The sequence below is a fragment of the Apostichopus japonicus genome, chromosome 17, assembly GCF_037975245.1.
Source record: "Apostichopus japonicus isolate 1M-3 chromosome 17, ASM3797524v1, whole genome shotgun sequence".
Taxonomy (NCBI): domain Eukaryota; kingdom Metazoa; phylum Echinodermata; class Holothuroidea; order Aspidochirotida; family Stichopodidae; genus Apostichopus; species Apostichopus japonicus.
The window spans coordinates 25,404,082-25,426,110 of NC_092577.1; the positions used below are offsets into that span (position 1 = coordinate 25,404,082).

Below are 22,029 nucleotides of genomic sequence, written 5' to 3' on the forward strand. Positions count from 1 at the left end.
ACATACCTCACTTAGTTTTTTGCCAATATTTTTGGCCCCGTGCAAAACATCAAAGGAATGTGAAGTTTCTTCTACACCTTCTGTAGATGGAGGGATGAAAAGAATACTGAAATCGGTAAGACATAAATACAAGAAATTATAATTCCTTACTCAGGAAGGCTATCTTCTCCATATTCGTAGGATTTGTTCTGCCTCCCTCTTGTCGACAACTTGAACATCCGGAATGTCACCAGTGTCGTAGTCCATTACAGTATATGTGCAATACTGGGCACAATGGCCAGGACTGTCGTTCCTACCGTCACCTGAAAAGGTAAAGATAGTGAGTTACAATGAAATATGCTCAGAGTAATGTGCAGAGCTGTGTAACAGCCATTTTACCACTCACCAGATATAATTACGGATTTTCCTTTCCTGGCAAGTAACAGTTCAGTCTGCAGCTGATTCCAAGTACTTCAATGGCAGGAAAGGTGTTCGTCCTTTGACAGTAGCTGTGGAGGGCAACGTGGCACATAGCCATGTTCATAAATCTGAACAACGTCTTTATCTTGGCATTGTTGTTCCCGGAAAGTATAAGTGCTGCTGATACTGCAATGTCCCCTGCATTGTTTCCTTTCAGCTTTGGTTGAAACCTCCATGTCTTGCTGACAATGTCCGTTGTCACAAATCTGGTAACAAAGACAAAAATAAAAATATACTAGTAATTAAATAAAATAAAAAAGATAACACCTTGCTCGCAACATTGACATTTAAACATACACATTTAACGACAGCAGCAGTACTAAAAATGTTCGTTGCCTGTGGGGTCGACCGGCATAATCTTCTGACACAATGCCGTGGTCTGGAATCTTCTAACAGTTGCAAAAGAGACTCCTTGTACGTGATGAATAGCAAATCTCCTGCACACGCCTCACCACTTGTACCCTCTTTTCCCCTATCATCTTCAGAATGGTCTGTCTCTTCCATAGATATTAGTTTTTCAAGATCTTAATCTGCCGGTTGCTCTGGATGACTGTTAAGAAGAATATAAATGCAATGAAGGTGCAATATGCTTCTTGTATTGAAAGTGGTACCAATGTGATATCTGGCAAATCTTCATTTCTTGAAATGTTAGATCCACATACCATAATGACCACAGTGGTTACAAATATCATGAAAACCAATAATGGCCTAATTTCTATTGATAAGTGGTGGTGCTGTATCTCAATGAATGTTGTAATGTGTAAACATTTTCTTAGAGTTGGTGGCTAAAAGCTATTGTAAACAATTGTGAAAACAGTAGACATGATAGTACATGAATGCTTCTCTAGTTAGAATACTGACAGACATACCTAAGGTCGAGTTCAGCACTGATGTCAGACAAACAGTCACCCTCTTCATCAGAGTTTTAGTCAGGATCAGAGTCTCTGTCTTCATCCTCTGTGAAGTGAACACTCAAACTGAAAGATGAAAAAAATTGTGGATTTCTAAAATCAAAGTTTAAATGTGGAAATGTAGCATAGTAAGTCAATATATCCTTCTTGTTTTACATTGTACATTTGGCATTGGTTTGCTTACAGCTGGGCTGACTGCCTACAGTTAACATGATAGTTTCATGATGTACAAACAAATCAATCAGTGAATAAATCACTTACTTGACTCAAGTGATACCTTAGAAGACTCGACCCAATTAGCAGGGGCAGAGACTTAACTGGATCAACTCGTGCATCTCAACTACAGGATATTGTAACACAGAATAGTGTATGCTACTTAAGCATACTCTCAACAGCCTCGGAACTGTAGCCATTACAGTTTATTGATGTTAAAATGCTCCCTATTCAGTTTATGCAAGGAAATATGTAGATGAACAACACAGAAAGACTCAAACTCGGTATTACAAACCTACTATAGCATTAAAGTATCTGAAAGCAAAGTTTTCATAATCTAATATGTCTGTTCCTTATTCTGCATACAGGATTGCTGAAACTGTTACACCCTACTATAAGGGCACACTACAACAATTATGGACAAAGTATGCAATGGTCTCCCCCCCCCCCCGGAAAGTCCCTGACAAATGCAAAATGAAACATTCATGGTTCCCCCTATTTTGTAAATATAAACCAAACATACTCGAGTTCTTGTCCCCTGTTCGCCATGAGACATATAGGTATGGTACGTTCATCTTCCTTGGCATCTGACACACCAGCCTTGGGTGTTGATGTTAACAGACGTGGTAATTGGTGAGGAAAGCTTCCAGGGTCAATTCTGAAATAAAATATCATTATGGAATATCAATACCTTTTGTGCAACATGGTTTTAAAACATTTCCATTTTATTCACATTTGCTACACTTGTAGCACACTTAATGTGTCTTTCTTCACTCTGCATGTAGTTAATTTACTGGCAAGTAACCAATATTGAAAGCTTGAAATGTATTTCAGTAAGAGGTTTCATTCAATTTCTGTTCGCAAAACATACACCATGTACATTGCCACAATTGAGCTAATATATAAACATTTTTTGCTACTTTGCATTGTACGCTTTATGTTAGAGCTTACCCGTCCAATTTCTGACTTCTTGAAGGTGTAGTTATCATTGAAAACTCCACTAAAAAAGTCAGTTTTCCTAAGTCCGTACATCATAGAAAGAAAGGTATTTTTGGGGAAGAAAGTAAAGTTTTTCAGGGGCCACAGGAAAGTAACAGCCCCACCAAAAGACATGGACATTTCTCCCATGAAATGAAGTAGGCGATATGGTTTCATAATACTCATTTTCTGTCTTTTAAGAAAAGTAATATTATTCGAGAATCTTATGTCCTAACTTTGAAATCGTGGCAGCATGTGATTTAGGGTAGGAAACAATCGCTTTTCAGGAGAGGAAAGTAATGTTTCTCAGGGAGGAAAGCAAGAAGACATTTGGCCTACGTAGTAAGAGTTAATATGGAGGTACTGAAGTAACTGTAATTTTTCATTTAGGAGAGAAAATAACGACTTCAATGAAAGAACCTTTATCAAGGGAGGCAAATTGGCTACGCTATATGGGAAGAGATATTTGTATAAGAATAAGAATAAGAAATTCCTACAGTTATCCCACTTGGGCCCTAGGCCTACTAAATTTCTTCTTCCCACATAGCCTACCCAATATGCTGTCATCAGCTTCCTCCCTGGAAAAACGATAATTTCCTCCTCATGATTTAGGAAGTAAGAAACGTTTGTACGGGAGGAAACTAACGGGAACCGCCAGAACGTAGGCCTCATGATTTTGGCTACAACATACGAAATCACTGCCATCATAGCCCATGCCTTGTTAAGTGACCTTCGTAGTGCTAGTAAGTAGTACTAGGCTAAGTACTACTATACTATTATTATAGAAATTAGTAAAGGCCCTACTACTGGTCTAAACGCGAAGTAGTATAGGCCTAGTAGTATAAGTATATACTGTATTGATAGTGGAAAGAGGTTCGGTGTCAGTTTCTCTCACCGATAATGAGAAGTAACGTTAAATCATGTAAACTAAAAATTTAACGTACAAATCTTGTCTTTGTTCACCTGTCGAGTAGAAATTGAGCGACTTGTGAATCACTCTTCACTTCGCCCCATCTTTGCCATTGATTCCCGAGAGGGACACGGGTGTCGTGGTATTTTTTCTTCTGGTCTTTCCGCCATTTTCTATTTTCAGGTGAAGTTAGGTTCTTCAAAGTTTTATATTTCCCTTTTCAGCGCTTCTCCATTGTTTAATTGTTTTTTTCACTTCGTCACCAGGTTATAATATTGTGTGCATGTAGCAATTATACGACACTAAATACTTGACGTACAGTAGGCTTACGTGTGTGTACACTTTACTCAATGTAATATCGCGTACCGACGCTAAGGGATTACCATGCCAATGAATGAGTCTATTTTTAGCGCCAAGTCATACATAAACATCTCTTCACTGATTGGTTGAATTTTAATAGGCGGTTTTGTAGAGCTGCATGTGATTAATACTTAATGATTCGATGTGTCAGGGAGACACTTTCTCAGAATCATATAAAAGCCTTAATTAAGCTAATTAACGTTTGCTGTGGGGAAAAAAGTATGAGAAAGTCTGTTTTGTCTTTGTGATAGTATCCTTACTATAATTTGGCTAAGCTTGTAATTGTTTGAAATCACTTTTCTCAGTCGTCTGCTGCTCGATTAGATTACAATTTTCGGAAAAGACATTTTTCGCCCTTATTGTCCTAAGGAGGTTTAGTTTGGGTATTATTGCCGCGTTTTGGTAACTTAAGAATAAATCATCTTGAAATATCCATTACAGATTGTTTTTCGCATCGTGAGCTTTGTGTTTTAGCTGATATTTGGTGAGTGAGTGATTGGTGAGTTGTGTGATCAGCCCTTCAATTTGCAAGTGAACATGTGCCTCAAACAGTGAGCGAATTATGTTATTCTCGGATTCGGTGTTTTTATTAGTAGTATTATCATAAGCAACAGCGTTTGTGTCTCTCAATCAGTGGATGCTCAGAGCTCACTCATGAGGAGCTGTTTGCAGAATGGATGTCCTCGGTTATTGCCATTTTTTAGCCATAACCATATGACTTTTCAAGAAGGACAGTACTGTAAATAGCCTATTAGGGTTAAGTGTTCTACTGAAAAATCTTGCATAAAAAGCTTTGTAGTTTTTCAATGGTATACACAGTATGCTATGAACAGTGGATGCTTAGTGATAGCCACAGTAAAGAGACAACATGTTACTGACTACTGTATTTAGCTTGACAGGTACCAAATTTCATCTGTTACATTACCTGAAGGCTTGGGGAATCTCTATAAAAATGCCACAGCTGCTTCTTGGTAAATTAACTAATGAGTTGTTACAACCAGGACATTCCTGAGCAACGATTTCATCCTTCTTCCCTAAATAGGTCTGGCAATGATCACAAAATCTGTGCAAAATTAATGGTGCATTAGAATCAGCAAATATTTGCACAAACTTATGGTATGAACTTGGAAGTTTATGTCCACAAGTTAGCAGAAAGCCGATCACAAGTAGTCAGTTTTCAATGAAGATGTGAAATGCAGATGACTGTTCGGTAGCATTTCCACTGCTCAGGTCATTACCTCGGTGAAAATTTCCATCACTAAATTCAGACTCCGGACTTCCGCTTTCCAAGTCTTCATCAGTGTTGCATCCTCTGTCACTGTTACCAATGCCTCCATCATCACCTGTTTCATCAGCACTACCTTCATCATCCGAACTATCCGTGTCAAAAGTGCAGGTAATATGTTGTTCAGTATCAACGTGATATCTGTCTTGTTCCACTTGAGCTACAACAAGATTAACAGGAATGAGTAGCAATCCCACTGTGTTTGTTTAGCCTGTTGCATGGCTCAACCTAATGGAATCAAAGGGAGGGAACACTGTGAGTTGGTTTCCGGTGTAAATAACCTGGCTTAAAACTTTGACTATAGAAACCTGTCATTAAAGAATATCGTGGGTGCAAATAAATGAATGTATTTATGCGACATGTTTGCTTTTTACGTGACCCGCCATGCGGGATACAAAACGTCACGGCCAAACGGCACTACCGAACCATCCCATTCTGACAAACGAAACTAAGGTCTAGCGAGCCAAAAAAACATACGCCCGCCGACCTGCAGAGACAAAACGCCCAACCCCCCCCACTGAAACATTCAAAAACGTACAGAAGGACGACCCGCACGCAGCGAAACGAAAAACCCCTCCCCAGCACACCAGCGTCCAAAAAAGGCAGCCCCAGATAAACGGCGAAAATCGCCTTCAATCTGAAGGCGAATGTCGGACTTCACCGCCTCCAGGACTGCCTGCCAACTGGCAAATTTCCCCCTAAAAACCAAATTACACCTATTCCGCCAAACATGGGGTCTACCCCATATAAAATAAAGCCCTGCCCTACCGACCATGAACGGTCTCCCGTAACACGGTCGGTCCAGGTCTGGAACCACTCCCATAAGTTGACTACAAAGTAACAATGCCCAAAAACATGAGCAGTACTCTCTAAGCTGTCACAGCCGGTCCTAGGGCACAGTCCATCACCCAATCGCCAATGATATCTTTTTAGGTTGGTCACCAAGGCACCGTGTGCAACTCTCCATGCAAGATCACGGAGCCTGTAACCATTCAGCTTTGAATGCACCGAACGCCATACTTCGGCAGAATGACGTCCCTGGACAAAAGTTGCATTCAAGGCCTTATCCCTCAACGAACTGTGAACGAGGGCCGGCTGTGACAGGTCAACAGGGGGCAACTCAATCAGAGCGGAGCAGATGACACGCACCACCCTGTTTGGAGTACTACTATGCGGTTCTCTGTTGCTAAACAGCGCCGGGACCCATCGACGCAGGTGCAAACCGCCCCAAAAACGTAGAAAATATGAACAAGGCAACCCTGGGTCAGTTACCGACGCGGAATAGGGTACACCGCGCCCGGGTACCACAAGATGGGCGAAACGAAACGATTAATAACAGTGACTTTCCCCAAGATCGAAAGCCAGCGGGTGCCAAAGTTTTCGAGTCTGCTCTGAAATACCTCAGCCCTCTCGTTCCAGGTGACATCACAAGGTGCATCGTAGCCGAACCATATACCATTAATTTTGATATTCTGATCCGACCACGACGCACCGAATGGTAAGTCTCTGTATCTCCAGCTACCAAGACGAAGGCCCTTTGTCTTTTCTGGATTTAACTTCGCCCCGGTAGCTCTCTCAAAAATAGATAGATCCTGCGAGAGTGCGCGAAAGGAGCCGAGACTCGAAACAATACATGTCATGTCATCTGCATATTGAGCGCATTTCACTTTGGCACCCCCTGGCACAACGAATGGAACAAGTTTGGAGTCCCTTTCCAAAAGACGAGAGAGGGACTCGCTAAACAAAACAAAGTAATGGAGACAGAGGGCACCCCTGGCGCACCCCCTCTCTACGTTAAAAACCTCCGAACAAAACCCATTTACGATAACAGAACTGAAACTTTGTTCATACAAAACAGAAATCCATTTACGAAAATTTGGGTGCAACTGAATCGTCTCCAATACATCCACCATGTCAAAGGCCTTCTGCTGGTCCAGAGACAAGTCGCGCATCAACCACAAGTTCTGCTGGATGCAATGACCCTTCACTGCACAAGTCTGGAGATCACCAACAAGATGCGGCATAGCCAGTGCAAGGCGGTTGCACAAAGCCTTAGCCAGCAACTTGTAGTCCACATTTAGCAAGGTGATCGGACGCTTGTTACGGGGATCCAAGGGGTCCCCAGACTTGGGCAGCAAAGTAATCATGCCCAGACGTTGACTTTGGTTTAACAGTCCGTTTTGGAAGGCGTCCTCGAAGACGGCTCTGATGTCGGGTCCTATTATTGCCCAGAAGGTTCGGTAGAACTCCCTCGGAAGCCCGTCCGAACCCGGGGACTTGCCATTCTTCATCTTCGAAAGCGCCTTCCAAAGCTCAACGGTGGTTATTCCGCCCCCCAAAATATCATTGACATCGTGGGGAACGGTTTTTGAGATTCCCCTCAATAAATCAGACTGTGCCGACAAGTCGAAATTGCCACGCGTAAACAAACTCGAATAATACTCTTTATATACGCGGACAATGCCGTGAGGGTCACTGACCACGGTCCCATCGGTAGCGCGCACAGACGGGACGCGTCTGTCACCCGCCGATGAGCTAACGGACTGGTAAAACCTCAGTGAAGGGCGCTCCTCGGCTTCCACCGCTTCGACACGGGCCCTGACGCGGGCACCGTGGTACTTTTCATCGAGATACGTCTGCAAAGCGATGACTGCCGAAGGGTCGCCAAACTTCACCTCCGCGCACAGCTTCGAGAATTTCTCTTCGACGCCGTGCGCGGGTCACGCAATACTGAATTGCGTAGCGTTTGATGCGCAACTTGATATTATCCCACCACTGGGATGTAGAAGCAAAGGCCGGCTTCAATGTTTGCCATCCTTTGTACCTGGTCTCGAAACCTTGGCGGAATTCTGCCTCGCCAAGAATCCGACAGTTAAGCTTCCATAGGCCCCGCCCGATCGGGAAAATGGAAGGCAAAACAAAACGTGCTATCACAGTGTCATGGTCAGAGAGCGGACAGCTGAGCGTCTCGCAACTCGAAAATTTAAAACTTACAGGCGCATACACTCGATCTATCCTGGAGGCATCTTCTCCGTTAGGCCTCACCCACGTATACACCGTACTACACGGGTGTATACGCCTCCAGACATCGGCTAAAAGGTGTGCGGAAGTGAATCTGTCCAATTCTGTGATCCCAGCGTCGGGACTAGCAGACACAGAAGCCCCGAGTCTGTCAAGACCCGAGTCTGGGACACAGTTAAAGTCTCCGACCATGACACATGGAGCACTACCAGGAACAAAGGAAGGCAGTGTGTTAAAAAAATCTCGTCTAGCAGAAGGCCGATTGGGAGCATACACATTGCAAAGGGAGATGTTACCCTGTGGATACTTGAAAAGAATGCAAACCAATCGGCCCTCGTGATCCGTCTCCACCCTAGTGGCACAACCCGCCTGACGAGGTGACAGGAGGATGACAGTGCCACAGGATGAAGACGAACCAAACGAAGCATGCAGCCCACCACCCCACTCATAGGCCCATAGAGGGACATCTTCCAAAATATGTGTTTCTTGTAGGCAAACGCAGTCGACCCAGTAAGCAAAATCCCGCGGGCCGCCGGTGGCCATAGGCGGCTCACTAGCGGCAGCGGCCAGCCGGTAGAGGACCACTGATGGACCGCTGAGGGTTGTATACATCGGGGCAATGCTTTGAAAATTGCATCATGGGTAACTGCCATGATTGGCGCCAAGATTGTACTTTTTAGTTTTTCGTTGTAATGCGCAGACAGACTGGCAGATATAGGCGCTACCGTACTGTTGTACGTGAAGGCAGTGAAGAATCGCTCGTATATCGCGTTCACGTAAAAAGCACTCTCCGTCTTGACAAAACAAAAGGTATATGTGACCAAATAAACGTAATTATAGTAGTCTAAAAACTATTTTTGTCAACATTTATTAGTTGCTAGAAACGTAAGCTGGCATTTAGAAGAAATAAATAATGTCATTCGCTTTTAGCCTTGGTAAGCGTAACGTTAGGCTAGGTTAGGCCCCTACTCCATAGGTTGCACATAACGTAGGCTATGCACATCCAGTGCACTATTTTGACTAAAGTCAACAGGCCTAGCATTTAGTGTGCGGTGACGGTTTACGTAGCCTATGTGTTAGTCGCCTAGTGTATGTAGTTTGTAGCCTAGTATAGGCCTAACATGTTTTGTTTTTTTAAGGTTTAAATTATAAGGCGTAGGCCTACCTACTATATTATGTTTCGTTGTGACTATTCCTACGAAAATTTTAGCATGAATAGGCCTAGGCCCAAAGTGTTATTTCAAAACCTGAGACCTAGCCTATGTTTAATTTTGTATTGCACACAATGACACAAACGTATATATATAAATTGCATGTGCACTAAAGTTTGTTCTTACACTGTCAGAAAACTCCTGACAAAATAGAGCATGCAATTTAAATTTATATGATTTAACAAGAGCCAAAAATTTAGACAACGTCAAAAGCGAATGTTGCCAATTTGATTGCAAATGCTTCTTGGATAAAATAGTAATATTAATAATGGATGGTTTTAGCAAGGGAAAACTTTTCATGGAATAAGCAAGGATTAGATAAAGCTACAGTACATAATCTGTCCAGCTCTCCTTACTAATGAGCACATGCTAGTATGCAGCTGGGCTCGAAATTAACGGTCGTCTGCTTGTCCCTGACAAGTGATTTTGGCTGGGACAATCATTATTTATTTTCTGGTTGTCAGCGGCACAACCACTTGCCTACCTACGCACTTACGCTAACAAACAACAAGCCTAAAAAACATACACAGGGCTCGACATTAACGATTGCCCGGGGCAAGTAAAACACACGAGCGAGCAAGCTCTCTCTTATTCTCAATTGCCCGAATGGGCAAGTGGTAACTCCGTTTGAAAAAAGGAACGATACATTACGAAACATTGAATCAACATCGACAGCAATCAAAAAATATTCACACTGCATATATAGCAGCGCCCCTCGAATGTACATTAATTTTATTCTTATAAATGCAAGTGGTAGTGATATGTGTTGTAACGATTTGTGAACCACTTAACGCATGCTTTATCACAAATTATGTATAACAACAAACAATGGCTGTTAACGCTTAGCGAGACCAAATATCATCATTCGCGAAATTCTGTATAGCATCCGTATATTTTGCAATAATAAAATTTTAGCACAATACTTTCGGATGTGATAGAGAATCGCGGTAAGTAACGAATCAGAATCAGTGGCAGAGCGTCCATACAGTCGGGGGGGGGGGCGGGGCGGATGCCCCCCCTGACGGACTCAAATGGACTGCTGGCGCCCTTTTCAGCTTTTTACTACTTTTCACTTATTCGCGATCGATTATTGACTTTTTTATTGCGCTCTCATCTACCTATTGACATTTGTCACATTTTGTTGGTGTAATTTTCTGACAAAATGGCGATGACACCTATTTATTCTTCATTTATCTGCAAATTAGCAAGGCCCGGGAAGGGTCATTTCCTGCTATCTAGGGAGTATCTTTACTCAAAAAATGTGTGTACGCTCTGCGTCAACCTGTGGTGGCGCTCCGCTTAGTGCCAAAAGCGACCATTCTCGCCCCCTCTGACCAATACCCCTAGCTCCGCCACTGATCAGAATGGTCGATCTATATCTAACATGGGCACACACACATGTTTGCAACACTTGATTATGCTACAAAATCTGTGATTGGCTGGTGAAAACAAGATATATTTTGTAGGCCCAGCAAATAATATTGACACATAAAAATATACCAAAATACTAAACATATTGTTGGTTGTACACAAAACTTTTGAAGGTCATATGGAGGTCATTTAAGGTCAAATTTATAAACATTGTTGGATCTACACGAAACTTGGTACATATAGGTAACATTTAGTGGCGAAAATTTGGATGGTCATATGGAGGTCAAATTACTGAACATTGTTGGATGTGTCATAATCAGGGATGTATTAGTCTTACGTATTTATACGGAAATCCGTTTTTTTTTAATTCCAATAAAGTTCCACAAAATTGTACGAATATCAAATACACAACGTGGCAAAACATGCCTGGCCCGTTGCAGCAAGCTAACTTCAATTTTCACTCATCGATCAACCAAAATACCATTTCCTGTTACACATCGCATTGCACTGTACAACATTGTGCCATGTGAACATCGTTGCGTACGTGCGAACTTCAAATCGCCATAGCTCATTTCTGTCCTTGAAAAACCTTGCCTAATTCACGTTGATTGGACTGCTATTTAATATCTTCGTAACTGCTGGTGCTCGACATAAGTTTCAAATTAACGCTTGTGATATTTTGAATAGTTTTCCGGGGTTTATTTTGGGCTGCACTTACATCCCTGCATAATCTATTTTTTACTTATAGATTGTCTAACATGGATATCTGTCTAAGCAATCGACAAAAGCGCAGACGGATTGTAGCCGAAGTTAATCGCCACATCAATAGCTTGACAGAGTCAGTTCATATTGATGTGGAAACAGATGTACCCATTGAACCAGATATATATCAACAGCATAACTTGGAATATGATTCATGTGCCGCCCACCCCAGTCCAGTGTCTGAGCAAGCGCACCTACCACCTGTTGCTCATAACTTGCATGGGGAACAGGAACATGTTCAATGTAATGATTCAGGATCAGACGTTAAGCATGAAGTACATGTACCAGCATCGGACCAGAGTTCCGATCATTCTGATGATCACTTGGCACCACCATTTGATTCTTCATCAGCATCTAGTGACTCCAACAATGAAACCGATTTGAAGGAGGAGTTAGTTCAGTGGGCAAACAATCATAACATTACACACACTGCAATAACTGATTTATTAAAGGTCCTTAAAAAATACCACCCAGAGTTACCTAAGCAGCCCAGAACACTCTTAGACACAAGTACCACTTATACAACTGTGTCTCTTTCTGGAGGACAATATTATCACTTTGGGGTGAAAGCAGGAGTAGTGGCCAAGCTACCTGAAATGGCCAATGTTGCAGAGTATCAGGAACTAACGATTCAGGTTAATATTGATGGTCTTCCTCTATTCAAGAGCTCGAATAATCAATTCTGGCCAATATTGGGCATGCTAACAAATTGTGACTTGAAAAAACCCTTTCTTATTGGCCTTTTTTATGGTCTAACAAAACCAGCCGACCTTCATTTTCTGGATGAGTTTGTTGCAGAAGCAAAGAAATTACAAAGTGATGGGTTCATGTATAATGAACAACACCTAACTATCAAAATATCAGCAATAGTTTGTGATACTCCGGCCCGTGCACTCATCAAAAATATAAAGGGACACAGTGGGTATTATGGCTGTGATAAATGTATCCAACGTGGACTTTGGCTAGAGAAAGTCACATTTCCTCAAACCAATGCAAATCTGCGGACCAATGCTTCTTTCATTGCCATGACGAATAAAGAACATCACCTGGGTACAACCCCACTCTCTGAATTAAACATTGGAATGATTACTGCATTTCCTGCAGATTATATGCATCTTGTTCGTTTGGGTGTTATGAGACGTTTATTAAAATTTTGGACAAAGGGTCCATTGAGAACAAGGTTAGGACCAAGAGTTGTTAAGGCAATATCAGTCAAATGTCTAGGGCTCCGCACCTACATCCCTTCTGAATTTGCACGGAAACCAAGAGATTTAAAAGACATTGATCGATGGAAGGCCACTGAATTTAGAGAGTTTCTACTGTATACTGGCCCAGTTGCTTTGCTTGGTAGTTTATGTGATGAGTTGTACCACAATTTCATGCTTCTCTCCATAGCTATGCTCCTTTTACTCAATCCAAGGTATTGCTTACATTATTGTCAGTATGCTCATGAACTATTGGTTTTATTTGTGCAACATTATGGACAGTTATACGGTCAAGATATGATCACATATAATGTACATGGACTGGTCCATCTTTCAGATGAGGTAAAGCGGTTTGGTTCACTGGATAACATCTCATGTTTTCCATTTGAGAACTACTTAGGACAACTGAAGAGAAAGGTGAGAAAGCCGTCATCACCATTAGAGCAAGTAATTCGCCGTATCTCTGAGCAAAGCCAGTCACATGAAACATCTGTCAAACCATTTGCACTAAGAAAGCCACATTGTGGAGGCCCTATACCAAGGGAAGTCTTAGTGTCTAGCGAATACAAGGAACTTCAGACAAATAAATATACATTGAACATTGCAGCAGGTAACAACTGTGTACAAATTGGTAGCCACATTGCACTTGTTCGTAACTTTTGCACAATAGACCAGAATGACTGTTGTGCATGAGCGATTTGCACGTAGGGAGGATTTCTTCCAGTATCCATTGCCATCAAGCCATATTGGAGTTTACAAAGTGTCACACTTGTGCAGTATACTTGAACATACACTTGTAAGAGACATACTGAAAAAGTATGTCATGCTTCCTCATCGAAATGCATATATAGCTATTCCTCTTCTTCATTGTTGAACATTAGATGACGGTTCTCTACTGTGAATGCTGTGCACCTACTGCAGGATGTTTGAATAAAAACTAATTAGCACAGTACTGTAAAGGGCAGGAATTGTAACTTCATATACACTCTGAAAGTTTCCATTGGATTTGTAATGGACCTTTACCATACTATGGTTTTTTGTTGATCCCTTCTAGTACAGTATGACGTCATATGCAATTGTAATCTTTACTGGACAAGGTGAAGTGGCATTAGTACCAGAAGTATGGTGTATTGGGACAGACCTCTGCTATTGGCCACCATATAAGACGATGCTTAGATTCGAAAAGGCAGTTCACTCTTGTCAGCCACCTTCCGAACAGTGGAGCAAGCATAAGATCCGGATTTTGTCAACTACCGGTGAGTAAACCTTAACGACAATACTATATGAACTTCATTTAAGCAAGTTGTCAAGCATGTTAAAGTAACCAACTCATCGTATCATCTGGGTGCTAAGTTGCTAACTATCCTCATAAGAGTGTACACGCCGCCCCCCCCCCCTAAAAAAATGATGATAATAATAAATTGTAAGTAGTTTGATCTAGTATCTTAAAAGTGTGGCTCTTTTGATTATCATGTTACAGATTCCTACGAGAAGGCATGCAGGCTGGTTAGAAAAGCAGAAGACACCTCAGATATACAAACAGATGCCAATGATAACCCAGCAAACCCACCATGCAGAAAGCGGAAAAGAAGGTATTGCAATTTTTTATTCCAATCCAAAGGGAAATGTAATACATGCATTCATACCAGTGTGCATGTGTATATATGTGTGATGCTTTGGTTGTGACATGATAGCTCAACCGTGCCTGATCAGGTCAAGATCATAAAAAGGCAGGCTAGTTACCTTTTTGCAATTTACAGCCAATTAAGTAGCTTGGGGCTCCTTACAGTGTGTACAGAACATTTTGATATGTTTGCCCGCTTCGTGTGTAGTGCTGTTTCTTTCTGGTGGTATTGTCGTCAGATGTCATTTGTGCCAAATGTTACATAGTTCACTTTGTAATGATAAATGAAGCTCAAAGAATATATTGTTAAGATATGATTTTACAGAATAAAAATCATAATTTATCAAACTAAACTATGAATATATTTTTAAACTCTGAATCACTCAAAATATAGGTTTAGAAGCAGCTTGAAAGGACTGGAAATTATCATGCACAGTATAGTGCGCAAAATGTTCCTCACTCAATATGCACCTACTATTAGTGGCACTTTGTTAGATAATGTCAAGTTACCTTTAAGAAAAGCATTGGCCTATTGGAACAGCATATATGTAATGTACATGTATACATTTTCGGAATTTATATTTTTCAGGAGCCGGTACATTTCAGACTCGGATGAATCTGACGACACTGTCCCAAATGAATTTGCTGAACCATCTTCACCACCACCTTGCCCAAGTCCATCGTTGCTTTCTTTACCATTACTACCTATAGTTCCACCCGCCTTGCCTCCTACCTCAGACACCAGATCTGTTTCACTGCCATTACCAAGCCACACACCATCTGGGACGACTATCTCCAGTCCAGATAATGACCGGGTACCATCAACTGTAGCTGGTATGTGTGATGATTATTGGTTCCTTGCTTTAGCAAAAGGAACCTATGTAGTCAAGTTGGCGTGTGTGTGTATGTGTGCGTCTGTGATTCCTGACCTTAGGTATGCTCTAACTCAATATGGGAAAGGTGCATGAAAGCCATACTTTTTCCTATAGATCCGCCATAGTAAGAAGGTGTGCCCTGTTGTTTTTGGTGCTCGCAAGGTTCACCTAAGGTCAGGTATCATGAGTTATGGTCAAGAAACCAAAAACGTGAACAATACACTAAGTCCCAGTGCCAAACATGGTTGATGCTTTTGGACAAGTTGTGAACCGGGTATGGGAATATTTTCAAACTTAACGGTCATGTGAACCAAGGTTACCAAAGTTCAATTAATGGTAAAAAACTAGTATTTTTTATTTTTACAATTTCTACACCATTTTAAGATCTCAAAGATACCTTCCGATCAAATATGTCACAGTGTTTAATTTTATTAAACCCAAAAAATAATTGCTTTTTCAATACTTAAAATAGGTTATGCATGATTTGCATTCAATCCATAGGTTCAACCCTGCCTCCAGCCATCTCATATTCTGTGGCAAGAAGATGGCCAGTAAACAGCACACCATCTAGGACAACTATCTCCAGACCATCAAACTCCTCTAACATCAATGCAGTACAATCCACCTCTAATTTATCTCCAGTTGGGCATATGTCTACATCAGGCACCAATGTATCTGGTAGGTGTGATTACTGTATATAGCTCAAGGAAACAAATTTTTCAAACACTCATGAAGCTCAACAGTGCAATTGTTTGCTGTTGGACTGGTGCTATTAATGTTTTCATACCAAATAAAGGCCTAGAAAACAGATCCTCCAAATGTGCATAAAGAGGCAAAAAATTATGTCTGGGTGGTACTGCACTTCTCATTCCTATATGTTCAAAGTGCAAGGCTAGGCAATCTGTTCTTCCGAAAAAGTACATGTACAGGTTAAAAAAAATCGACTTCATGCAGTGAAGTCTGAATTCTGCTGTACTGCTGGTAGTACCATAATGTTTTCATACAAAATATAGGTTAATCAACGGTCAGCGTGGGTTTATCTTTAGGCAATGCCCAATTCAGGGGTAAGTGGATCGCTTGCATAAACCCCCGATCGTTCGTTTTCCTATAGATAAACCCACTTTGACCGTTGATTAACCCCTAATTATACAATGTTAATGACAAAACAAGCTCTGTATATGTGTAAGGCAGTATATATCCCTCCCTGATCAACCCTCTTAATCAAACTGACACAAAATAAATATTAATAATATAACAAAATGCTTACGCAAATCAATAAATATAAGTGCCACATATATATTTCCCCAAATATTTGGTTGATATGTAGACTATATTATATGGTATTTTATGTACTTCAAATAAAAATTATGCTCTCCAAATAAAACTTCACTGGAGTATTTTTTGTTGGCTTGATTAAACTCAAAGCAATAGGCAGGGAGGCATGTATATTATATATGTAGAGTGAAATAGATTGTTTAGTATGGTTTAGGTATATTCTTCGAAGAAAATTTTAAGTTAGTCCGTTCCATATATATATATATATATATATATATATATATATATATATTAGTGTTTACACGGGTCCAAAAACCGGGAACCGGGTACCCGAGAGCCGTTACCCGTCGGGTACCCGGGAAAAAAAATTTTACCCTCGTGTATCACGATTTTCTAGAAATTACATATTAAATGCTATAATAAATGAATTATATTCTCTACTGACAATGTTTTCATGTTCAAAAACGTATGTTTAAGGTAAGGTATAAAACCTTCCTCAATAATTTCTATTTCCTTTTTTTCTGTCATAAACTTGTTAATTACTTAATATAATTAATATAATTAGTAGTAATGTTGTTAACATCGCACTGCCGCCGCTGCTTATGCTTGCTCTCCACGTCTATTGGATCAGACCATAACATATCCATTTAGGCTTTAGCTCAGTTGTTACTACTACTATCTATTATGCAGGCCCAGGGTTCGCATTAGCCGCGAGATTACGCGATTCGCGCAATTTGATCGCATTTGGAATACACGATTAGTAAAAAGCCATTTGCGATTATTATATTTTAGTCTACAATCCATAAACATGTCGTAAAATTCCTTGTCAGCCTTTCCTTCTATGAAATAAACGAATGAATAAATAATAATTTCTTCCACATGGTAGCCTAACACCACACTAAGTCAATGCATGAGAAATCTAGCTAAGCCTAACCATCTGTTTATTCGTTGAAATTGTGACGCAGTTATAAGATATCCATGGAACACATTCATTATGGCTGCATAACAACACACTAAGTCAATGGGGTAATCTAGCATAGCCATTTGTTTATTAGCTGAAATTGTGACGCAGTTATAAGATATCCATGGAATACTTCGTTATTGCTGTTATCTTCAACCACATGGTAGCCTAACACCACACTAAATCAATGGGAAAGGTCACCCGGGGGTCAACCAAATGACATTTTTGATTGGTGAGACCTGAATATAGCATAAAAACTGTAAAATTCAAACATTTTTTTGTTCACCCATTTTCTCCCCCCAAAAATACTACTTTCTTAACATTAATTGACTTTTGGTGACCTCGGATCACATGACCGTAAGGTTTGAAAATATTCCCCTATACCCTTTGCAACTTGTCCCAATATATCAATTGTGTCGCACAATGGCACTGGGAGTTACTACAGTTTTAATATTTAGGGTTTTTGGACCATAACTGACCTTTGGTGACTATTGTGGGCACCAAAAACAATAGGGCACACCTTCTCCATATGGCAGATCTATAGTCATAGTTTGGCCTCAATCCAACTTTCCCTTATTGAGATACCCAAGCAAGTGTCACAGACGCACCCACACACACACAGACACACACGCCAAGTTGATCGCATAGGTTCCTTTTGCTAAAGCAAGGAACCAAAAATGTTACTTTGCTTCATATTTGGAACAAAGGTGTATATTGGTAGCATGTATCATCATTTACTCATTATTTGTGAGTGGGATGTTGCCAGATAGAAATAGGGTCTATCTTCCCAATCTTTGCCAATCCTTCTGCCAAAACAACTGATGGCTGATGCTAAAGAAGTTGTTTTGTGGAGCATGAAGTAATAAAGTAAGGTGTAACCAAAGTCATTTTGAACTTTGTTTCATTTTCTACATACAATGTGTATGTAAGCCTAAGGTCTAGTCCTCTGTCTAGGAACTTGTCGGTCTTGGTCTTGAATTTCCAGTCCTGGTTTCGGTCTTGGTCTCGCTACCCTCTGACATCGGTCTCGGGCTTGTCTCTGATCTGCTGGTCTTAACTACAGCAATGAAAGATATATGTGCTAGGAATGATTTCATTCAGATCTGAACCATTGCTTGTTTTGGCATAGAAGTACCCTTTCAGAAAAATACTTTATGGTAAAGTACCTTGATCTACATGTATATAGTCAATTATAATTTATCTCTTATTTCAGCTTTGCATACTGTCAACTGTAGGTGGGCGGAACCTAAGAGAAGTCATCAAGAGGATGCTGCATGAACTCATGTCTAATGATGTCGCCATCAACTTCAATTGGACTGGACAGGGGGAAAAATGGATTTTAAAGAACTGGCACTGCGACCCATTCTAGAAAGTAAGTTAGTAATTTCCGATACCATCATTGTTGAAAATCAGATGCTGTCATTTGCCTGGCTACATGGTAATATTTGAGATCAACAACCCCCCCCCCCCTCCCCACACGTTAACTGACATAACCATTACACAATATAACTGCCCCAGAAACATGTTTAATTAGAACACACAATGATTGTTGTGTTTATACCTAATAACCATTTTGGTGGGGTCTCAGTAACACATACTGTGATCTGTATATATTTGCATAGGTGATATTACATGTTTTTGGCATGGTTATTACATGTTTTTGCATGAATGGTGCAGTGGGGCTTGTCATATTTGTATGTTTTAAACATGGTTAGCATATAAAGATATAGTACTACGTATTATTCTCATGTACAGAGGCTGTTCGGCGAAATAATTCAACTTTGACCTGCACAGGATGTGAAATTAAGAGGGAGATCTGCCACTACTTAAAAGGAGCTCCAGATCGTGATGGAGGCCGACAGGCAAGGAGGAACCTAAATCATGCTGAGCAGTAGGGAAATTGTGAGTAAAAATTGTAGGAAAAAGTAGGGTTAACACAAGATAAATTGGATGTCGGGTGGTGAAATGCCTATAGTCAATTATATCACTTTCTTTAACTTTATATGTACATCAATTGAGGCAATCATATTTGGTTTTGTTTATGATGGCCAGGTAACCTACAGGTTAGCATGTTTGCAACAGTGCTGGATTCGAGTCCCCTCCTTCCGAGTCCGAGTCACTGGTGACTGAGTCCGAGTTATGTTATGTGAAAAACATAAATTACGAATGAATAAAAATCACATGCGAAGTACCATCGTTTTTACCCTATTTTATTGAAGTGTGGTTGTAAGGGAAAAAAAATACAATACATGCTCATTGCATTTAAGTGTTTCCATCATTATTGAAGATAGACTGGCTCGATGCAGCCTCATAATTATTCCTCCGTGACTCGAGCCGGTCTCGTGCGATTATCGAGCCGAGTCCGAGACGGAGTCCGAGTCATTGCTTCTCGAAATCCGAGTCGCGAGTCTGACAAAGCGTGACTCAAGACCGGTCGAATCGTCCAGCACATATTTAATTACTGTAAATATATTGAATAACTGGTAGATGCTCCATGATTATTACTTGGACCTCATTGTTTTTGTTGTCCATGTGGGCGGAGCTTGTAATCATATAATATTCTTAAAATGTCAACATTTTGTTAAAATTTATGTCTGATGACCTTCATACTTGGTAGGTTGGTATTGCCACATGAAAATGAAATTTCATTTATATTCATGTATGTCTGATCAGCTTCAGTTTGGGTTTAGTTGTCTGGCAATAAGTACAATACAGGTATATTAAAATAAAAAATTCTGACTTTAATTATTTCATAAATTCTCATCAGCATCGGAACCACTAAACCTTTGGGTTTTCTGGTTCTTGAAATGTATCATCAATAAAAACAGATTCTTCGAGGACAAAATATTTTTAAAAAATATTACTGGTATGAAAAGCATGAAAAAAAAAGCATTTTCAAGCACACAGAAGAATTGCACCTGTTTCCAGATGCTTCAAAAGTTCTCAACAATGTGCATTGGGACTTTGTCACCATTGAGTGTAGTTTTCCTCTTCCTTTATCAGAAAATATGTTAATTGGACTATTCTTCTAAGGCAATATGTAATTGTAGTTTAACATGAAAAGACGTGGTGGTCGAGTATTTCTGAACATGCTGTATGCCACTGATCAGACCATGTGATAATTATTCACTTTTAACTGTTCACTTTGACTGATTGAATTGTTCACCTCGAAATGGTAGTTTTACTGATGCTTGTAATAAATTTCATGAAAATATTTTCCTTTTTTTTATCTTTTTATTACCTGATTAATAGTATAATTATGATTTCATCAATGATAACCCCATAACTTAAAGCCCCAAACTCAGTGTTGCTGTGACAATTTAGTGCATGGTCGCATGAGCGAACCAGCAGTAGAAAATCAGCAAGCTAGCTACCCCAAGGACACAATATAGTGGCTGGCCGCCATCGGACTACCTCCGAAGGACCATCAACAAATGGCCACCGGCGGACCGCTGGGTAGCCTTCAATGGACCATCAGCGGATGGCCGCCGGCGGACCGCCAGTGGGCCGCCTAAGGACCATCAGCTGAAGGCCGCCAGCGGACCGTCGGCGAGCCACCGGACATTTCGCCGGGGGTCCGCCGACGGCTAGCCGATGTGGCCGGCGGCGGACCGCTGAAGGACCGACCAAAATTTGCTGACTGGGGACTTCCATTGAAATACAATATTGGAAAATGCGACTGCGCTTGCGATGATCCCTCATGCCATTTGACATTCAAGGTGGCAACTGAAAATGTATGGGCCATGAGAGGGCAATGGGGCAAAACTACGCCGACGTCGATTCTGTAAGCTTCAAGCGCGCTCTAGTAGACGACATATCGTCGTCGGAGTCGTCACTTGAGGCCGACCTTTTCAGTGAGGGTTCCCCCATCTCGTCGTACCAGCTCTTCCCAGTGGCACGTTTCGGCTCGACGATCACCGAGCCTCCGGAGTCGCTGTCAGACATAGCCTCCGGAGACCGGACGACCGAGTCGTCGTCAGACAGAGTCTCCGGATCTGGCGATACCGGCGGCGGACTGGGGACGGAACTGGACGGGTTGATGGGGGAAGCTGGTGGAGACCCCGTGTCCGCTTCGCTGTGTGGTGGAGACGGTGCGGGCACGGGGTTGATGGGGGAAGCTGGTGGAGACTTTCTCGGTGCGGGCACGGGGTTGGGGTCTGCAACTACGGGGGAGGGTGAAGGAGGTGCGGAGAGTGAATCCTCACCCGTTTCCCCCTCCGTGCGTGGAGCTTCCTCCGGGGCAGTAGGTGCGCCAGAACTTGGCGCCTTTGCTTGACCCCCACTCTTTGTCATAAAGACATAAGAGGAGGGACAAGCGCGAAAGACATGTCCCTCCTTCCCACAGAGTGAGCACACGACTTCGCTTGGGCAAGCAGAGGTATCATGCCCAAGACGAAGGTTGCGCCCACACTTTTTATTTGGGCAGCCCTTGGCTTCGTGCCCGGTCTCCCCACACCTGAAGCAGGTACGGGGCTGGCCGGGGTAACGCACGTGAGCTTTATGCCCGGCAATAAAAAGGAAGGAGGGAATGTCCTGCTTGAGGTCGATCCGAACCTGTCGGTGCCCGTTCAACACCCCAGGGGCCTGTGCGTAGGAGCACATTTTAAT

General features: G+C 41.5%; 1 protein-coding gene and 1 long non-coding RNA gene across 3 annotated transcripts; one reads left to right on the forward strand and one right to left on the reverse strand.

Moving 5' to 3' along the window:
- Positions 1 to 5: 5 nt before the first annotated feature.
- LOC139985079 (uncharacterized) lies at positions 6 to 5,152 on the reverse strand. 2 transcript variants are annotated; one of them, XR_011799280.1, is made up of 5 exons: positions 3,506 to 5,152; positions 2,107 to 2,241; positions 1,329 to 1,436; positions 386 to 1,009; positions 6 to 80 (listed from the first exon to the last, which is right to left on the reverse strand). It is a non-coding gene; the product is annotated as an uncharacterized lncRNA (long non-coding RNA). The 2 variants fall into 2 exon arrangements; XR_011799279.1 differs by having other exon boundaries at positions 2,107 to 5,152.
- A 3,655-nt stretch (positions 5,153 to 8,807) lies between these two features.
- Positions 8,808 to 21,104, forward strand: LOC139954742 (uncharacterized). Its single transcript, XM_071954661.1, has 8 exons — positions 8,808 to 8,947; positions 11,468 to 13,103; positions 13,741 to 13,942; positions 14,167 to 14,278; positions 14,900 to 15,144; positions 15,687 to 15,863; positions 18,635 to 18,793; positions 19,177 to 21,104. The coding sequence occupies exons 2-7, from the start codon at positions 11,478 to 11,480 to the stop codon at positions 18,697 to 18,699; spliced, it is 2,427 nt and encodes an 808-aa protein (XP_071810762.1). The 5' UTR covers positions 8,808 to 8,947; positions 11,468 to 11,477; the 3' UTR covers positions 18,700 to 18,793; positions 19,177 to 21,104.
- The last annotated feature ends 925 nt before the right edge of the window (positions 21,105 to 22,029 follow it).

Coding starts and splice junctions, on each gene's coding strand:
- LOC139954742 (XM_071954661.1), top strand. CDS start 11,478: ATGGATATCTGTCTAAGCAATCGACAAAAGCGCAGACGGATTGTAGCC. Junction 13,104..13,740: donor TAGGACAACTGAAGAGAAAG/GTGAGAAAGCCG, acceptor GATCCCTTCTAG/TACAGTATGACGTCATATGC. Junction 13,943..14,166: donor CCGGATTTTGTCAACTACCG/GTGAGTAAACCT, acceptor ATCATGTTACAG/ATTCCTACGAGAAGGCATGC.